The sequence below is a fragment of the Protopterus annectens genome, chromosome 11.part0 (assembly GCF_019279795.1).
Source record: "Protopterus annectens isolate FY-2018-M chromosome 11.part0, PAN1.0, whole genome shotgun sequence".
NCBI classification, from domain to species: Eukaryota; Metazoa; Chordata; order Ceratodontiformes; family Protopteridae; genus Protopterus; species Protopterus annectens.
In genome coordinates, this window is record NC_056745.1 from 1,060,842,410 (window position 1) to 1,060,864,161 (window position 21,752).

General features: G+C 38.7%; 1 protein-coding gene across 17 annotated transcripts in view; it reads left to right on the top strand.

Moving 5' to 3' along the window:
- Positions 1-21,752, top strand: part of LOC122815694 (mucin-19-like) — a 505,085-nt gene that overhangs the window by 69,365 nt on the left and 413,968 nt on the right. For all 17 annotated transcript variants that reach the window (XM_044088394.1, XM_044088400.1, XM_044088403.1 and 14 more), the window contains exons 6-7: positions 1,375-1,487; positions 19,892-20,099. In XM_044088394.1, the coding sequence (XP_043944329.1) occupies positions 1,375-1,487; positions 19,892-20,099 (321 nt within the window). The remainder of the gene's footprint in view (positions 1-1,374; positions 1,488-19,891; positions 20,100-21,752) is intronic.

Consider the following 21,752-nt stretch of genomic DNA (forward strand, 5'->3'; position numbering starts at 1 on the left):
ATATTTGATGATATTTCCTCAGGGAAGGTTGAGGGAGAGAGAGGGGTAAAGTTGGAGCTGAATTTATCAGCCAGAAGGTTTGTTGTATCTTCTGTTTCAATATAGGACACTCCATTTACAATGAGCTCTGCACACAATTGTGTATTGCCTTTGAGATTGTGGACATAGCTAAAGAATGCTTTGTAGTTGTCTTTGACTTGGGAGGCCAAACTTACCTCAAATTTGGCTTTGGTAGACTATATATGTATTATAGCTTGGGGATATGGGGCTTGTCAGATATCAGATGAAAGGAAAATGTTGTTTTGTGACTTTGTGGGTATTTGTCATTTGCACAATGAGCTCCTAGTTTTTATATAGTAGAGGTTAAATAATCATATTCAGGTAAGTAAGGCTCAATTATTTAATGCAAACCAAAATGAACACAACTGCATTTTATCACAGACCACTTACTAGAAATATGAAAATGACACTGCAAGAAAGCATAGAGTAACTGTGCTTTTGGTTATAACACTGCATTCTGAAAAAAAAAAAAAAAACAATGGCTAAAGCATGCCATGCAAGCATTGAGAAACATTGACAAAAACGTTCACAACTACCTGCTAGTTCAGTTTGAAAAAAAAAAAAGAATAGGCAATCTACAAAAACATTTCCCTAAATTAATTTAAACCTTTATTAGAGATCAGATTTGCTTGACAAAGTCATTCCGATTGCTGCTTGGACTTTCTTAAGTCACTAGATTACTATTGTTGACCAATGGCTTTCTGAATTACTGCAGAAGCTGTTTGGTGTATTGATATATTTGAATATGACTGTGGTATTTTATTTGTGTGTTTGCTTGTTTTGATTAATTAGTAAGTGTGTGTGTGTGTGTGTGTGTGTGTGTGTGTGTGTGTGTGTGTGTGTATGTGCACATGCATTTGTGTGTACAACTTGATTACTGGGTAAAATGCAATTATTGATGTATGTGTTGGCTGATTCTGATTTCTTGTAAGCTACAGGAAATAAAGATTGACCATCTAAAGGCATGACCAAGGGGGTTCCAATGAAAAGTGTAAGAAGACATTATAATAATAATACTTTCATAGATGTTAGAATGTGGTAAACCATTAGGATGTAGAGAACAAGAACTCAGAAATATTTTTTTTGTTACTTTCATGAACAGTCACTTTCTTTACTTGGTGCCATACATGAGACAAAGTAACAGTGACAAGAAACTAACAGAAAGAATTAGCTTAGATAACATTGGTATCAAAGTGTCACTTATGATTTACAACATATCTGCCTTATATAACATGCGTAATATCAAAACTCCTGTATTCTTACTAGTACTTCACCTTATTTAAGTAACTTAACGTTTTTCATATTTTACTTCAGATGATAATTTGCTTGACTTGGAAAGGAGATCTGTGGTGCCAAATCCTGATAAGCCATGTTCTCCAGAGTTCCCAACTTCAAATAATGAATCAGTATGTGAAAATGGAACACAAGTAAGTAAGATATGGAAATAAAGAGTTATACTGTTCTGTGAATTAATATAGTACTTTTATATAACTTATTTTGAAACTGTGACGCTGTTCAAAAGTGGTTTATATTAATCTACTACCAATATGTCCATTCATGAATGTATGTGTATTGCATGTAATGTATAGTCAAACACATAAAAATGGTTCATAGAAGCCAGTGCTTATGCACATGTTGACAGTGTTACATTGCACATACAGTTTATACTGCTTAGAGTTTACAAGTCATAGCAATAATACGAAAAAGAATACTCATAGTAATAATGAGAAGGTAGAGACATGAGAGTAATAATTAAGGATTATACGTATATTAGCTTGGTAACTGAGTTATCCTATTTTTTAAGCGAACACTAAAATCATTTTTATTTTTTAAAGACAAAGCTTTGTCAGTTATTACACAGAGTAAGAAATTCTGGAAGTTCTCAAGATCAAATCATACTCCTATGAAATATTATGCATCAGATATGAGGAATGAGGGATAAACCATGTTTTCATTTAGCAATACCAAGCAGAAACAGCATTCCAAACCTAGCTTAATCTTAACATCCTTGTATTTTTTTCTTGATGCTTTACAAAACATAGTACAATTGTACAATACTATTAAAATGTAATGACTGTTGACTCACTAGGAGTTAAATTTTGAAAACTACTGGTGAAGCTCAGTCTACTACTTAAACAGAATCTGACATTTCTAACTCTTATAAAACTACGTAGGTCTGACATACTCATTATTCAACTGATTTTACATTTTATAAGCCTACTGCCTCTTCAAATATCATTTCCAGTCATGCAATGAGTTTCTATAATCTGAGCTAAACTGTGTCCTCATCTTTTCATATATCCCCCATGTTATTCTGACAGCCACATTGGTTCCCAGGGTGATTCTTAAACAAGATATGCATCACATACTGACAAGCGTCTGATGTGCCTTGGTGCACTCCTGCATTTATGCACAAATTGCAAAGAGTGGCACTTTTAAAAGCTGAAACACATAAGCATGTCTGAATGAAGATGCAGCAAGTTTATATTGTAGGCCATGGCAATGGAATGTGTACTAACTTGGCCATGCTTAACAGTAATGTCAACATACCACTACTGTGAACTAGCATTTGATGATATATGCATGAAATATGAAATGAAACAAATACTACTCAGAAGTGAACATGCTCATATATCACCTTTAGGATAACTGTCTTAAGTGTGTAAGAATATGAAGATATATATAGTTGACCTGGGAAGTATCAAATTATGTGATCTCAGCATCACTGCAGTCTGTACTTATGTGCTAACTTCATCTGATATACTGTGATGTAGCTATCTAATAAAAGTTACATTATATATATATATATATATATATATATATATATATATATATATACACACACACACACACACACACACACACACACACACACACACACACACACACCATTTCCAACATCAACTAGCATACTTGATATATGAATGGGTAGAAAATTCTACACCACTTTGTACAGTACCTTGTACATAAATTGCTGTTGTATATAACTTAGCACTTATTTAGGTATCCATCATCAATTTTAGCAACCATCATGAACACAGAACTTTATGATTGGCTAGATTCCTAGTGATGTTATACTATGTGGGACCTGTAAGATACAGTCCAATGTATCTGAACCAGAACAATATAACAAATTCACACAAATCTTTAACCTCACCCAAGTAAAGACCATTTATCTTGTATTCCAGACTTCTATTAGATATCTATCAATGATTCTGAAGGGTTTGCAAATGGAAGGGTTTGGCATAATGGTTAAGGCCTTTACCTCACAGATGCAAAGTACAGAGTTTGGTTCTGTTCTTGTATTATTTGCTGGATTTATAAGTTTGCAGACTGATAGCCTAGTATTTACATATGAACAGCAATGCATCTTTAAGGTTAACTCATTATCAGAATTACCAATAAGCATCACTGAAGTTGGGTTTGGGAAGAGAATTAAGGTGTTTAACTCACAGGCACAAGGTGCAGTGTTTGATTCTTACCTCTGGAAGGGAATGTAGAGTTAGAATGGCCCACAATGGCAGCTAGCCTAGTACCTACCTATGAAACTATGGACTAAAATACTGTCTTCAGTTTCAATGTATAGCATTTGGGTGTAGCTGTGAAAATTGTATCACATAACCTGAAACCTAGCCAGTTACTAATGCAGTTTGACTATTAAATCATTTCCTTTTAAGAATGTAGCACAGTGACACTTTCTTCTTCAGTTAGCCCTTTCTCCCTCCTCTTTTCCAAGACTATGCCACTTCCCATTATCATGTTGCTTCACTGTTTACTTGTCACCTCTTCTGTCTTCTCTTTCCCTTTTCCCATGCATCTCTAGACTTTCAGCGTAAGTTAGTATTTCATAATTATTTGTGTAACCTTTTTGTTCATGTTGTCTTCACTCTGTCCTCTTTTTAGCTCATGTAGATAGCTAATGTTCCTGCTGTGATTATTGTGCTATGTAACATAATGTTTAGATTTACATAGGCCCATTACTTTGTTAGATCAGCTCGCTCCATACTGTGTATATAAGGATTTACTGTATTCACATTTTTCATCATATTGTCAACATCTGCCTCATAATGAAGACAGGAAGCGGGTTCTAGAAATATATTTATTTCCTCTTTATTGATTATAAAACATGAGGCAAGTTCTTAGAGAAATGGAGATACCAGTTCATTTATTTTGCCTTCTGAGAATCTGCATGTAGAAGACGAAGCAACAGCTAAAAACAAACATGGAATAATAACTGATAGGCTTATTACTGAAAAATGAGTATAAGCAGGCTGCTTATAGTCATCCTATTTATTCATTTTATACACTGATTGTATTTTGAGAAATCCTGGGTTACATAAATCAGGTCCTGGAATCAAAATTCTCAGAAGAAATATTAACAACCTCGAATATGCAGATGATAACCACTTTGAATGCTGAAACAGGAGTTCGATCTGAAGATCTTTGTGATAAAAGTGAAATCAGAAAGTGCAATAGTTAGCCTGTTTCCCAGCATCCAAAAAATAAATAAATAAATAAATAAAATTGTGTTATCCAGTTCTATCAATTCTTTGCAAATAGATGGAGGAGAGGTAGAGTCAGTCGACATATTTTATTTTCCTGGATCCAAATATATTTAAAGATGTTGACTGAAGCACTGAAATTAAAAGACTCTCATTTTTTGGAAGGAAAGCTATTGCAAATCTGGATAAGATTTGATAAATCAAAATCAGCAAGACATTACCAACAAAGAATCAGGTAGGGGTGTCCTCTTTCCACTTTGTTATTTGCATTATATTTAGAACCATTAGCAAAGAAAATAAGGGACTCAGAAATTCAAGGATATAATCTCTTTGCTAGTCAAGAAAAGCTGGCTCTGTTTGCAGACAATTTTATTTTATACCTGATAATACCAGGTTACATTTTGACACAGTTTCAAATCTTTTCAGGATAAAACAATTAATGACATTAAAACAAAGGTAATAGTGGTAAATTATGTGCCCACACATGAATTGGTTTAGTAATATCCATATTTATGGGGGCATGATAAAATGAAGTATTTAGGAGTGTGGATTAAAATGATTCTAGTGTGGCAGCTAAGGATGTGGGAAGAGGCCAGATGAAAGATGATACAAAAACTGTTATATAGATATGGATAGTAAGATACAAGCAGTTAAAATGTTTTTAGTCCATTAGTCTTATAAACAGGTCAAGTATATTTTTATCAACCAGGGTGGAAGTTTTGGATAGCAATTAATAAAGAGCTAAATAACTTTATCTGGGAGAGGAAGATAGCAAGAGCCAGATGGGATAAGCTGATTCTTCCAGTAGAACAGGCTGGATTGGGATTACCTGATTTGAAGGGGTATTTCAGAGCTACACAGTTAAAGCTGCTCTACATAGCACAAGCAGAAAACTATAATTCAAAGTGGAAAGGGATGATGATGAAACAGCAGTGAAGCTCAAGAAACAAGGAAAAACTGGACTTCTTGATGCAGGCCTTTAAGGAGAATAACAACACTCATACAGAATATTATATCCATAAAGTAGCATAAAGTATCCTAAGAACTAAGCCAACACAAGAATGGAGAAAGGAGATTTTGCCAATAAGGATGATTGCAATTAGGGATATAAACAATAGGCATGAGGGGACTGGAATTTATTGGAGAGAACTTGCAAAGGAACTAAGGCATTAGGAGCAAATAACTTGAGAGGGAAAGATGATAGAACAGGAAGACACCAAGAATTTATTTGGACTTCGGGTTACAGATTGCCTTCCCTATAAAGGATTGATATCAGAGGATAGGCAAAGAGAAAGAAAGAAATAGGGGATCCTAAATGAAAGATCAGCACTGGAAAAAAAATTAATGGGTAGATTACAAGTGATATATAATATTTTCAACTGGGAATGTGTCAGTATGGTTTGTTTTCATTTATATAAATGTATGCCTGTGTTGTAAGCGATGGATTAATAAAGATGTTTATTGTTAAAAATAAATAAATAAATAAATAAAATGGGGCAGGAATTGAATAATCAATGTAATGTTGCTTAGGTTACTGATGTTATATGATACATATATGATATATAGCAATAAATGTGAAGTATGTTTGTAAACGTAAACTTCATAATACAGTTTGATTGCTTTTATATAAATGCAAATTTGCCTATGTCACAAGTAATAATTCAATAAAGGTGTTTAAAAAAAGATCTATTAAATGTAAGCAATGATTTTCCCAGTAATGAGATATGAATGTGAGAATTAAACTATAAGTGAGGCTATGTGCCAGAAAAATTGGTTCTTTTCGAATGTGTTGATGGAGGCAAACATGAGAATTCCATAGACCATGAGAAGATCAAATAAGTCAGTACTTAAAATAAACTCAGATTGTTCACTGGAAGGTCTAATACTAAAATTAAAACTCAAATGCATGCATTGGCTAAATAATGTTAAGACAAGCTATACTACAGAAGACTCTGATGCTAGGAAAGAAAAAGTAAAGGAATGGAGACGCTCTAAATAAAAATCTGCCCAAGCAGCAGAGACCTCCAAAGCAGACATCCAAGCAACCGCTACCCCACAACAATACCCACGTATCACATAGTTCACAAAGTCAGTGTGCCACACAGTCACAGCCCTTAAGGCTAAACAACACACCTAATACACTTGTAATAGGTGACTCTTTTGTCAGACACACTGACGTCCCACTCACCAGGCTGAACAAGGAGAAGGTCACTGTAAGCTGCCTGTCGGGTGCCAGGATCCACCACATAACACAAGCACTCAGGTCACTCCAAAGCAAGTACAAATATGACTCCGCCATTGTCCATGCTGGTGTGAATGACCTGAGATGTACCTCCCTGGACTACATGAAAAGAGACATAGAGGAGCTCTCTGATCATGTAGCCCAGTCCGGTATGACCCTGACCTTGAGTAGCATCTTACCCTCACCAAGAATGATGCCACAGTATAAAGACAAAATGATCAGTTTTAACAATTGGCTAAAGTATTGGTGTCATTCAAAGGGGATCCAGTGTCTGTCAGCCTGGGATGACATGCTCGACAAGCCACGTTGCTTCGCTAGGGATGGCTTGCACCTGTCACCCCTGGGCTTTCGAATACTGGCTAAGGCTCTTGCCACCCCCGTAGTGCCTTTTTTAGGCAAGGCTCAAAAGACAAACCCACCTCCATAGACAACACAAAGAAAAAGAAACTAAGGGTAATGCTGCTCAACGCCAGAAGTCTAAACCTCAAGATGCATGCACTCGAGGCTCTCCTCAGTATGGAGAATATCGATATCTGCGCAGTAACAGAAACCTGGTTCAAGGCTCCCGAGAGCACCACAACACTACCAGGTTATACCTCATACCATGCTTTTTGGCCCCAAAACGCAGACCAAACCACAAAAGGAGGGGGCATATCCATATTCATCAAAGATACCCACACCTCCAGGTTAGTGGCACTGCACAAAGCATCAGAGACCATCCATGTGCAACTAACAGTGGGCAAAACTGCCTTTCAGTTTGTAGCCTGCTACAGACCACCCTCCCAAACTCAGGAACCCCACTCGAATTTCCTGAGAACACTCGAGAATATGAAGGTCTCTCCAAACACCATTATATTGGGTGACTTCAACTACCCAAACATAGACTGGGAGCACTACTCAAGCCCTAATACCCTCGCCCAATGGTTCCTAGAATTTATAAACTCAAATGCTATGGAACAACTGGTCACCATTCCCACAAGAGGGGAAAACATATTGGACCTGATCATCACCAACATGGGGACTCTATGTTTCATACCAGAGGTATACCCCTCATTGGTAAGATCTGACCATAAATTAATCTCACTGGACATCCATATCCCATCCCCACCCCCAGCCAAGGAAACCACAGTGAAGAACTTCTCAAAAGCAAACTTCACACTTCTCAAAATCGAGGTGGAATCCTTCAAAGCCCCCGGGCCAGTGGAAAATACGGCCCAAACCGCAGAATCCTTTACAAACACATTCTATGGACACCTAAAGGAATGCATGGATCGTACTATCCCAGATAAAACCAAGACTCACTCCTCCAAAGGCAGGAGACCTGTCTGGTGTACCTCAGCCATAAATAAGCTATACAACAGAAGGTGGAAGCTACTACATGATAGAGCAAAATCCCAAAAAGGGAAGGCATCTCTGATCAGTACTAGCAAGAAACTACGATCACTCATAAAATCATCTAAGGCCAGCTTCGAAAGAAAAATTGCCCACGATGCTAAAGATAATCACAAGGCCTTCTTTAGTTATGTCAGGAACCTGGGTGGCAACTCCCAGATATGTTCTGAGCTAGTTCAAAATGACAAAAAATACACTGAACCCACAGACATTGCCAACATCCTGGCAGACAGGTTCAGTGCAAACTCCCCCCCCTTCCCCCCCAAAAGAGCAAATGTCTATCCCAACAGAGTGTAGCCTCCCTGACATCACAGATACACAGGTGAGAGCTGCCCTCTCCAAAGCAAAAAACACAGCATCAATGGGACCGGACGTGTCCCGGGCTGCATCTTACACAAACTCCAAGAAGAACTGAACCCTCGCATAAAGTCACTGTTCAGTCTCAGCCTTACTACAGGATATGTACCCAAGAAATGGCATACAGCAACAGTGGTCCCACTCCACAAAGGTGGTGCCACAACGGACCCCAGAAACTATCGCCCTATAAGCCTGGCTAGCCTGGTCTGCAAAGCTATGGAGCGTATCATCATGAAACTCATAAACAAATACATTGGGAACCTCCTAAGACTGGATCCTACCCAATTCAGCTTTGTTAAGGGCAGATCTTGCCTCTTAAACCTGGTCGACTTCTTTGAAACAGTCACCAAGGCCATAGATGAAGGTAGTCCACACAGCCTACCTGGACCTCGCAAAAACCTTTGACACAATACCCCACTCGGGCATCATAAATAAGCTCACTAGCTTAAATATCAACCCCTATGTCACAAGATGGGTTGCAAACTGGCTCAGGGATAGAACCCACATGGTCAGAATTGCAGGTGCCATGTCAGACTCTAAACCAGTTACAAGTGGCATCCCACAAGGCTCAGTCCTGGGACCTCTCTTGTTCGGTATATATTTCTCTGTGGTACAGGCTAACATTGGAGGACTATGGCTGACCAAGTTCGCAGATGACTGCAAACTGGGTGCCATAACTGACTCACCAACTGACACAAGCATCCCCCCAAAAGGGTCTCACAGAGATGGATAACTGGTGCCAGAGCCATGGCCTAAAGCTAAATGCCAAAAAGTGCATAGTCATTCCCTTTGGGAAAAACAAAGTGCCCACAAAATTACCACATAGGTGGTAATCCATTAAGTACGGAAGAAGTAATTATGGATTTGGGGACCCAAGTAGATAGCAATCTCTCCATTGACAATCACGTTGCCAAAGTGGCTAGAAAGACCTTCTATTTAGCCCACCTTATCACAAAAGGGTTCACATCTAGATCAAGAGACGTCATTGTGCCCCTCTACTCATCACTCATCAAGACCATAATTGAATACAATTCCCCATTTGGGCTGTACCTTACTCGACACCTGCAGCAACTGGAAATATCCCAAAAGTACCTCACCAAGAGGATCAAGGGACTCAAACAGATGCCCTACACAGTTAGGCTAAAGAAACTCCAGCTCTACTCAGTTGCTTACTGCCTACTCAGAGGCGATCTGTGCCTGACGTATAAAGCCATGTCCAACCCAGAATTAATGGACATGCTCCACCTCAAGAAATCCAAATCCCTTAGCGCTACATGCTCCAGGGACTTAAACCTCAGCACAGAAATAAATAGGACATGCTGGAGGGACAGATTCATATCCCAGAGGCTCCCCTCAGTCTGGAACAAAATCCCAATCTATGTTAGGCAGAGTCCCTCAATGACCCTCTTCAAGGGAAATCTTGATGAGTGGATGAGAGATCATAGGTTTACCCCTGGGATCTCTTCTGTGTCCCTGCTAGACAGAGGTACAGTAAACTAACCTCAAAAGGGCTATCTTCTGTGACCTACTATACAGAGGCACAGTCAACTATTCTAAAACTGTGGCGAAAGCCAAACACACTCTGGCTAGGCTTTTAAATGCCCTAGGGCAGATAGCCTAGTATCAACCTATGAACCTATGACCCCATGAACCTATAAAATGAATTGACAACAGTACACAATAATGAAAAGGAATTTGCAAGGACAGATAGATGCAGTTCATGATAGAGAGACTTGGCATACTAATGTCCTTGAGGCCATGAAGACTAGGTATTGGCTAAACAAGACGACCTATTATTTACTCATAAAAGTACTGCAGTAATGTGAGTGTTGATGCCAAGCCAACACTCCAAAGAGAAATGAGCATAATGTTGTGTCACTCGTGCTACTTTATATTATCTCTTTGTCTGGAGGTTTTCAACTTATATCCCTGTGGAAAATAACTAGCCACCTAACTAGTCTATCCTGGTCAACAAATACTAAATAGGTGTGTAAAATAAAACAACTGCATTAACCAAACTGCACAACTGCATTTAAGTACCCCATACTAACATAAAAGTATAATGTAAATCTTACACTGCTGCTACTAATGTAACACCTATGTCTGCAGCGGGAGTCCCTAGACAGGCTCTAATATGGGCATTAAAGGTGAAAACAGCACAGGCAGCTTGTCACTGACACATGCCCTGATAGCTATCACTTGTAACCTGTACTGGGGTTGCGGTCGAGCATCAGTAGTTGAGACGTCAAGTTCTGTGCTCTGCCTTAGTCCTCACAGAGACCAAAACAGAGGGCTGGGGAAATGCGTGTACACCTATACTGATGAACCTCACTGCTAACAAGCATCATGACACACATAGATGCTGATGCAATATGTTTTTCTGACAGAAAGTTTTGGTTTTCTTGGATACTTGTCAAGGTACCTGCAATTAGTCATGTAGTATCCCCAGACCAACATGCAAGATGTCAACATTCAAAGCCCTCCCCCTCTTAACATTGTGACATCATGCTGAAGTTACATTGACTGTCCTGTATTTTATGTCTTGATATCTTCAGAAATCAGAGATTAAGGTGCATTGAGATAACTAAGGATACCTTGGCTGAGATTCATAAACAAATGTTGCACACTTGTACTGCTCTCCTTTCTGAAGACATAGATGTGAAAAATGCTGAGAGTTGATTATACACACATGAGGCATGGGACTGTACCTGCATGCCAAACAACGTATCATTGTAGGCAGCAGAGTTGCAGTGTTAAATGAAGGGCAGCATTATGGTAGCACACAACAGGGGCAATGTTGCAGCATCTGGAATGGGAGATGTGTGGGATGTGGGATGCTAGTATGCCTATGTCAGTGATATTAGCATTGCAGTGCCATGGAATATAATTGCAGCCAATGGCTGTTGGCCACATGAATGACATTAGAGCTAAGCACAGAGAGTAACAAATTTGACAAATTTGAGGTGGGCTGCAAAGTGGCAATCCTGTTTATCACATAAATAAGATTGGAATGAGGCCACTAGGATATCAAGAGACAAGGCTACATTAAGCAGACATAAATACAGGTGGGTAACCTTAAGACATGAATGAGGGGAAGGAAATGTAATTTTTGTGGGAAAGAGACCCCATTCCAAGTTTTTAAATAGAGGGATGTATGAGCAAAGTGACAAGTGATAGTTGTGGGTGGGATAAAGGGAGAATATCCAACAGTACATACAGAGAGGCAAATATGGAGCACAGACACAGACTGACATATTCACAGAGACATTGGACAGGACAGTGAATGGGCACATATATTGAGAAGTTGGAGAAGTGGTGATGGGAATGGTTAAACAATAAACATGGAATTGGGAAGGGAATAGGATGGTTTCTTGACATAGTTGGTTCCCCAGCAGGTTCAGATAGCAACAAACTCAGGCATCAATCTTATGGATGGACAAGGTTATAGGCCGGTTGTTCTGTTTGAAGCCTATTGGACAGGTCTGTTAGCTGCATGTCATTGCCAATCATGCTAGGAGGCACTCATTCATCTGACAGTGCACTTCACCTGTGAACTCATGCTGGGTTACTAGTGCAGGGTCCTCTGTTCTACCTTCAAAACAGGAAATGTAACCTCCCTCCTGACAGGCATACATCTACAGTATAACAAAAAAACAGTATCTGCACAAAGAAATGGACTCAACTACAAACCAAAAAACAGATTTATTAGAAAACAAATGAGCACTTTCATCTAGTTTATAGCAAAGACTTCATCAGAATCTAACAAAATAATAAGTAAAATAATGTATTTTTAGGCAGTGTCTCAAGGACAAAATTCCCCAATATAAAACTCCATTTAAAAACAACCTCAAGGTTATGCTGCTAAATGCTAGGAGTCTTAACATGAAACTGCACTCACTGGAAGCAGTCCTCACCTTGGAAGACTTACATATTTCTCTAGTCACAGAAACCTGGTTCAAGGCTGTAGAGAGTACCCCATCCATACTGGGCTACACCTCCTTCCACATGTTCAGACCACAAACTGAAGGCATGGAAACTAAAGGAGGCAGTGTATCAATATTCATTAAAGAGAAACACACTTGGTTAAACAGTAAGATTCCCTGGAGATACTCCAGGTGCACTTAACTGTTGGTAGGACACCAGTTCAAGTCATTGCCAGTTACAGCACCCCTTCCATGAATCAGGACACCCGCTCTGCCTGTTTGGATCTACTTGAGTCTTTCAAGATACATCCGAGCACCATGGTTTTGGGCAACTAACTACCCATCCATTGACTGGGTAAATTACTTGTGCTCTTACTCACTTGCCCAAGGGTTCCTTGACTTCATTAACTCCAATGCTGTGGCCCCCAAGGTGATTATAACCTCTTATGGGATGGTATAAATAACTTTACTGCACCTTCCCCTTCAGATGGAACTGGCAACTATGCCAAGTTCTACACTAATGCTTTATACAAACACCTGTACAACTGCATTGACCAAATAAGCTCCTTAAGGAAGACTAAACCTGCCTGGTGGACAATTGCCACTAACAGGTTTTACAATAAGAGGAAGAAATAGTTGTCTAAGAGTAAGAGGAAGTGAGCCCTAAACTGGAAACACTCTCCTCAGCTTAAACAAGCAAATAAGACTTCTTGTGAAGTCTTCCACAGCAAACTACAAATCCAAATTAGCTTACTGAATTTAGGACAACCATATGGCATTCTTTAGTTACATCTGCAACTTAAAAGGAAAGGCTCAGATTTGTGCCAAACTGGTAGTAAATAATATTGCATATACTGAGTCTGTGGACATAGATAACCTGTTAGCCGACATTCTGTGAAAACTTCACTCCCATTTCCCCACCGCACTTACCCCATGACATCCCTACCACCTGTCCTCTACCTTATATCTCTAAAGAACAGGTCATAAAAGCCCTCTCTTAGACCAAAAGCACAGCATCTTTGGGACCTGACAACATCCCAGCTTACATTCTACATGAGCTCAAACAAGAATTAGAAACACCACAGGGTACTCTTTTCAATCATATTCTAAGCACTGGCTTTGTCCTAGTTGAATGGAAAACAACCATTGTTATCCCCTTGCACAAAGGTGGTGCTTCCACTGACCCCAGATGCTATAGACCTATTAGCCTGACTAGCCTTATCTGCAAGGTCATGGAGTGAATCATCGTGGACATTATCAACAAAAATATATGTAATCTCCAAACAGTTGAACCTGCTCAGTTTGGATTTGTCAATGGGAAATCATGCCTGTTAAACCTGGTGAAATTCTTCAAGACAGTTGCTAAGGCTTTTGATGAGGGAAAATTTGTGCATACAGCCTACCTAGACTTAACACTTTTGATACTTCTCCCACTTAGGCATCATTGACAAACTCACCCAGCTAGGTATCAACCATTAGATGGGAGACTAACTGGCTCACTGATACAATCTATATAGTCAAATTAGGGTAATCCACCTCTAACAGAAGACCTGTAACCAGTGGTATTCCACAGGGATCAGACCTGAGACCTCTACTGTTTGGAATCTATTTCTTTGAAGTACAAGCTGAAACTAAAGGTCTGTGGCTGACAAAGTTTGCTGATGACTGCAACCTGGAAACAGTCATAGAATCTCCAAATGAAGTCAAACATCCTATAAGAGGATCTTAAACAAACAAATGATCGGTTCCAAAGTCATGGTCTTAAACTCAATGCTAAAAAATGTATCACCGGCCCTTTCGGTAAGTGTGATGTTCCTACCAACTACCGCATCAATAACAACACCCTAAGTATGCAATCAGTGGTGAGAGACCTGGACACACATGTTAAAGGGCATTTTGTATTGCTCATCTCATAAGTAAGGGCATTGCATCAAGAAAAAAAGAAGTTATAGCCACACTGTACTCTTCCCTCATCAGGCCAATAATTGAGTACAATACCCCTTTTAGTATGTACCTTTCCAAGCACCTGCAGCAATTGAAGAGACCATAAAGGTTCCTCACAAGGAAAATTCAAGATCTTCAGCATCTGTCATATGTGGATCATTTGAAATCGCTTTCAGTTTATTCTGTTTCATACAGAATAAACTGACAGTGGTGATCTATGCCTTGCATATAAGGCAATCTTTGAACCTACTTTATTGGAAATGCTGCATATCTGCAAGTCAAATAGTACATGGGTAACTCACTCTAAAGACCTTAACCTGGTATGTGACATTCATAGAACCTGCTGGAGGGACAGATTTGTCTCCCAGAGGTAATCACACCTTTGGAATGGACTCCCACTTCTTGTCAAACAGAGCACCTCATTGGCCCTCTTCAAATGAAATCTAGACAATTGGACGAGTAACCATAAATTCATCCCAGGAGTTCCACCTGTGTCCCTCTTGGACAGGGGCAGTTGGTGCTGATTGTGAAATATAGGTAGAACTTGGCTAGGCTTGTAAGGGCTGTAGGGCCATTAGCCCAGTAACTTCCTATGAGCCTACATTCCTATATAAATATGCTCTGAGCACCATTAGATGTAGTTTTAAAAGATCAATAAAATGAAACAAAAGCTCTAAATCGTATTTACATTACTTTTGGTAACTATGCCCCCCTTTTATGCATTTGAAAAGTAATACATTTAATTACATGAATGATACTACAGTGGTGGTGGTGGTGCTGCGGTAGCGACATTGTCGCCTCACAGTAAGGCACTGTCCAGTTCGATTCTCATCTAGACTGTCTTCTGCGTGGAGACATGCGTGAATGGGCATATCTTCATTGAAGGTTGTGTGTCAGGGCTGGGAACTCGGCATGTAAAAATCTACTGCCAATCTACTGCCAATCATTAGTGGACCGGAGTTCCACTGTGGCGACCCCTAACCGGGAAAAGCTGAAAGACACAACAACAACATTTAATTACATGAATGAATAATATAGTCTACTATATTTAAAGAGAACCACAAAAATACAAAAAAAATGTATGTAGAATTATTAAAATGCTACAATACAAATAACACATCCAATAAAGTTAAACAGTACAAGATCAAAGCTTAAGAATGCTAGTAATAGAAACCTTATCTTTGAGACCTAGATAAAGTGAGCATTTAATTTAATCTGCCATTTCAACTTTTTGGCCTCAGTTAAATCACACTATGATCCACCCTCCCCAGATTTTATAATTGTATCAATTCCTTCAAATTCAAAACTATGTCCTGGATATTTAACAATGTGTTTGAAAAGGGAAAGAAGAAGAAGAATGTGCACCAAGTGCACAGTGGCCTGGAGTATCGTGACATGGAGCAACAGTGTTGCTGAAGTCACTGGTGGCAAATGCTGCCTCCATTGGTGCATCCATGAGACACACTGCAACTAAGCATCTATATAGCCTCTGGAGGACATACAGTCCATGTCCATGAAAGACTGTGGCTATGAGGTGTTTGGACACAAACCATATGATGTCAGACTACATAGACTATTGATGAGACAGCATTAGTGTCACCTGTAAGCATACAGCCTGCCACTCCTGGTCATGGGTGCCATCTAATTTGAGGTCAGTGTTGCTTCTCAGTGTGCATGTACATGATCTAGTAGTTCTTTTCCTTCCCTGCCACAGACTATGTCCAACGCTGACATCACAAATGAGCATATTTAATACAGATAAAGGTCATATAATAGCTGCACAATCACACCACTGATGGATGTGATCCCTGACTCCTCACCACCTTCCAGGGAACAAACATACCATGACCTACTCCACATTACTTTGTTGCAGTCATTTACCAGTGTTCCCTCCCTCTGGGCAAGTAATGAGATGTTCCCCAGCCACCCTCCACTCACCACCCATCAGTGTGGATATGGTGGCATCTGATTCACATCATGGCCAGTGCATGCCCTGCACTACAGATGCAGCTTGTGATACTGCACATAATTTTATTATGTGCTAATATATTATGGACCATAGTTATGGAGCAGCAGAAGGATCCTCTGTACTGCAATATATTGTAACCATCTATGATTTGGCTCTGGATTTATTTTTATTTATTTTGAATTTGTCAACTGGGATACAGCTCTGATCCCATTGGACCTACAAGGGAAAACACAATAGCTACATGGCATTATATACAGAGAGAATGAGGAAAAACAAAAAGCCACCAGCAGCAAAATGACAAATAACCAAGGCAAGCTGCTGTAAACGCCAATAACTAGTCCACCAGGTGAAACAAAAGATTTATTAAATCCACAAATAGATGAGCGCTTTCGTCATACAGACTTCAACAGATCTGTATGACGAAAGCGCTCATCTATTTGTGGATTTAATAAATCTTTTGTTTCACCTGGTGGACTAGTTATTGGCGTTTACAGCAGCTTGCCTTGGTTATACAGAGAGAATGACAAACTGTAATATATACATATATTATATACAAAGTGAATGTCATTGCTAGCTTGTGGGTATAAAGACAATATATAAATGGTATTATATACAAAGTGATTGTAAAAAGACAGTATATGCATACATTATGTATAAGGAGGCATCAGAGCCGGCATGCTGAAAGAATAACAATCAAAAATAGAGTCAGACTAAGGTATGTAGACAGAAGAAGGGAATGAAGTGATCAGGTTATATGACCAGCGGTATAGCAGTTGCATTTTCCTAGAGTCATGAAATGTGTTTATTTGTCAACAGAAAATGGGGTAAGAGGAATGATGTTGAAGAAAAGAAAGGAGAAATTCCCACAGTTTGGGAACAAATATTTAATTTTCTTGCTCCTGTCCCCGACTCTCCTTATTGCCCTTTTGCTGCTGCTGTGACCCACACAGTAGGTCCTCCCATAGTGCCTCATTTGTTTATGTAATATGTTATGGTGCATGGCACACACAACAAATATCTTGCTTTTTATGCTCAGAATATATTGTAGCACATTCCTGAGGTGTCTAAACATTGGAAGCATCCCTATCATAGTCCACATACCTGCTTCACTGTGTTTTGGGTTATTGCATGGGCTGTCTTATAGACCATTTCCTGCATGGCCTAAGAACTTTGTATTGGAGTCATCAACCAGGTTTCTGTTTGCATAGACCACTACATAAAATGAGGCATGGTTTATGAACATCTCCCATCCACCCATCCACCAATCAGAGGTGGCAATGCCTCCTATATTAATCTACATGCCTCAACCTGGTTGCCATTTGGAACTCGGTCTCTACTAGTATTATATAGAATGACCTGCCTACTACTCTCTCATCACTCTGTGCCTCTTGACTAAAAGTATTTGAGGAGGCAAATCATTATTACTTCTCTACCCCATCATGCCAGGTCCAACAAGTAGCATTTTTAAGATCAAAACAAAATGCTTGTTTTGTTTCATAGACTGACAAAAAATCATGTTACGTTACTTCCTCACCACATGTATACACAATATTGGCAGATGCTTATTTTTTTCATAATGGGTTGAGGGAGTTATCTGATGGAGTAACTAGCTGGTATAGATACTTTCTACTATAATGACTAAACACTGGGTACAAATGCAAATTCAGAGCTGTAAATGAAAGCTGCAACCAAATACATTAATTCAGGATGGAAAATACAAAAATTAAGAGTGTAATTGCATCCTCGTTAGACTGAAGTAAGAGGTATAAGCTACTAATGTTATGTCACAACACAGTTTTTGCTTGATAATTTATTTCTACTTGCAATTTACCACCTGCTTTGTCTGTCATATTTTACAGTTTTATAATTGCCCTTTGCTTCATAAACCTTTTACTATTCATTTATTTAATTTATTGAATAGTAATCAAACTAACCCAGGAGACCTTATCTCAACAATTAACAGGGTCAAAAGGAAATTTAATTCATATAACCAATTCTGCACTAAAATTCTAAATGTTCCCCATGCCAAACCAAAATTGTGTAGTGAAGATAATAAGACAATGTGGAAAATGGCTATACTACATGTAGCTGCCCATAAAATAGAAAATATGACTGCATCACTAAAATATACATATTGGAATCTGTCTAACAATATGCCACTATGAATAGATTTCAAGCACATAGATTTCAAAATTAAAAGTGAATGAATTCTAAAAGATCTCTACACAACAGAACTTAATTTACATAAACTGTATTAGATTTGTTAGATTCAGTAATATGAGGCTCTCTATTGACACAGAAGGGTGAAGCCCTAACTTTGACCAGGTGAGCTGAGTTGATTAGCAGCTTGGATGCTGGAGAAGCTATATGGAGATAACAAAAAAATGGCAAGACTGCTTAATTTTCTTGGGGGGGTATTGGATATGCAGGTATGGAGTGTGAAACTCTTGGGAGAATCCCTTATGAAGACCAGAGATTTATTTGGAGAACTGAGATCAATATATTTGCCTTCAGATAGGAAAAGGTCATTGAGGGATGTCTCTTGTGAAAGTGATGCACTCTTTCTTGTGCTCATTGTATGGTATGGCTTTAGGACATTGAGGGTATGCTCAGTGGGAATGGATAAATGTAAGGAAGAAAACCGTGAGTGTCCTGTTGCTGGAATAAATGGAAGGAATGGCAAGCAAGCAGGTAGGCATGGGCCAGCCATGTACCACTAGCCTGCAGTGGACCACTACAGAGCCCCATGGCACACTCTCTATTGTAGATGCACGCTATGGTTTACATACTTGAACTATGCAAACCTGGCTTCTTCATGAACACCCCATCTTGATGTGTCTGAAAGTGCATATCAAAGATGAGATGCCCAGCCATGTGGAAGGGTCCTCAGTAAGTTTGTGTGAGTTGCCAAAGATCAAAACATCATTTTCCCAACAGATCATACCAAATATCCATAACAAGTAATGCAGACCATCCTTCAAAATTGTTGTTAATGTTGCATAAAATGTCAGAATCTCATTCAGGGCTCTAGCATTAAAGGTCTAATTGCTAATATATAATGGAAGTAAAAAGGATCTAAGATCTAAAGCAACAACAGTAAACAAATAACAATTGAAGTAATCCTTCATTTTAACAAGAATCAGTGAGCTAACAAAATTAATTCACCTATAAGTTTGTCCATAAGAATGGGATGTTAATTAAATTAAATGTCCAGAGAAATCAACAGATGTGGCTCAAAGTAAGAAACTAACATGCAAAGCTTCAAGTTGGTGTAAATTACTAGTCCAGCACTTTAAGTATTGTGGTATTAAAACACTAAGCAGCAGTAAAGGTTCTACATCTTAGATGGAAAGTATACTTATTAAACAGGCCCTCATGTAAGCTGTATAACATATATTGCAAAATATATTGTATTTTTTCTTCGTATATGTAGTAATACATATGTTATATCCATGAATTTAAGGATATTAGTAACTTTCAAGTTTTCTTTTTTTTTCTACAGACCTGCAGTGCTATAAAAAAATATTTAGGGCCTTGTCCAGACACTATCCAAAATGAAATACTGAAAGTTTGTTCAATTGATGTTTGCACATCTGGTGGAAGAAAAGAAAGTGCATGTTCAAGCTTGTCGCTATTAGTCCAGATGTGCTTTCCATATGCCAGTTATTCTGAACTCAAATTGTGGAGAAGCGATCCAGATATAGCATGCGGTATGTACCATACTTAACAAACTTAATTTTTTTAAATAAGTTTCATTCAATAATATTTGTTGTTAACACCTAGACTGTGGGAAAAATGCAACATGACTATTAGAGCCATTAAATGAAAAATTAAATTGTCTACTTTGAACACTAACAATGTACCAGTCAGAAAATTCCAGACATAAGCTTTTATTTTAGCAGGAATCTACAGTGGCACACTTAACATATCTTTATTTTCAAGCAGAATATTATTATTGGGTAGCTCAGATTCTGCATTACGATTTTCTAAACTGCTTGTCCCAGGAAGAGTCATGATTGATGAAAATGTAGCCTGATATTATGAACCAACACCTCAAACTCTCAGTTCTTCAAGTGAAGAGTTAAGAAAACAAATGTCACTGTAATAAGCCAATTGCATCTATCAGTTTACTAAAGTTAGATCTATGACCACCCCCCTAGATCTCCCATTAAAGAAAAAAAAATACATCTTCCACTGGCACATCAACCAGGTGGCCAGATGAGCAACAAGCACCATTCTGTACCTCCCATAATGTCTTGTTTTAAAAGGTAGCAAATTGTTTGCCACAGTTTAGACACTGCCAGCACTGAGTGCTACAGCATTCAGGTTTTAGTTAAAAAAAAAATAGTAGCAAACTGGAACCAACACAGAGTACTACAACTCTCAAGATTGAGTGGAAAAGCAATACCAGCTTTTAAAGCAGCACATCTCTAAACAAATCAAGCATTTTGAAAGTCTGATTCACTGAAAGAGTGAAAAGGGTTTGCACCCAAGAAGTGGAGGAAGAAGGCTGAGCCCCACATCTCTGCATCAATATAACAAGCATCACAGTAGCTCACCTCTACATTAATATAACAAGCACCAAGAGAGCTCCTTCTACATTAATATAACAAGCACAAAGATAGCTCACCTCTACATTAATATAACATACACCATGATAGCTCTCCTCTACTTTAATATAACAAGCACTAGGATAGGTCACCTCTACATTAATATAACAAGAATCAAGCATGAGGGTAGCTCACCTCTACATTAATATAACAAGCACCAAGAGAGCTCCTTCTACATTAATATAACAAGCACAAAGATAGCTCACCTCTACATTAATATAACATACACCATGATAGCTCTCCTCTACTTTAATATAACAAGCACTAGGATAGGTCACCTCTACATTAATATAACAAGAATCAAGCATGAGGGTAGCTCACCTCTACATTAATATAACAAGCACCAAGGTAACTCCCACTACATTAATATAACAAGCACCAGGAGAGCTCACCTGTACATTAATATAACAAGCACCAGGAGAGCTCACCTGTACAGTAATATAACAAGTACCAGGAGAGCTCACCTGTACATTAATATAACAAGCACCAGGAGAGCTCACATGTACATTAATATAACAAGCACCAGGAGAGCTCACCTGTACATTAAAATATGAAGCACCAGGAGAGCTCACCTGTACATTAATATAACAAGCACCAGGAGAGCTCACCTGTACATTAATATAACAAGCACCAGGAGAGCTCACCTGTACATTAATATAACAAGCACCAGGAGAGCTCACCTGTACATTAATATAGCAAGTACCAGGAGAGCTCACCTGTACATTAATATAACAAGCACCAGGAGAGCTCACT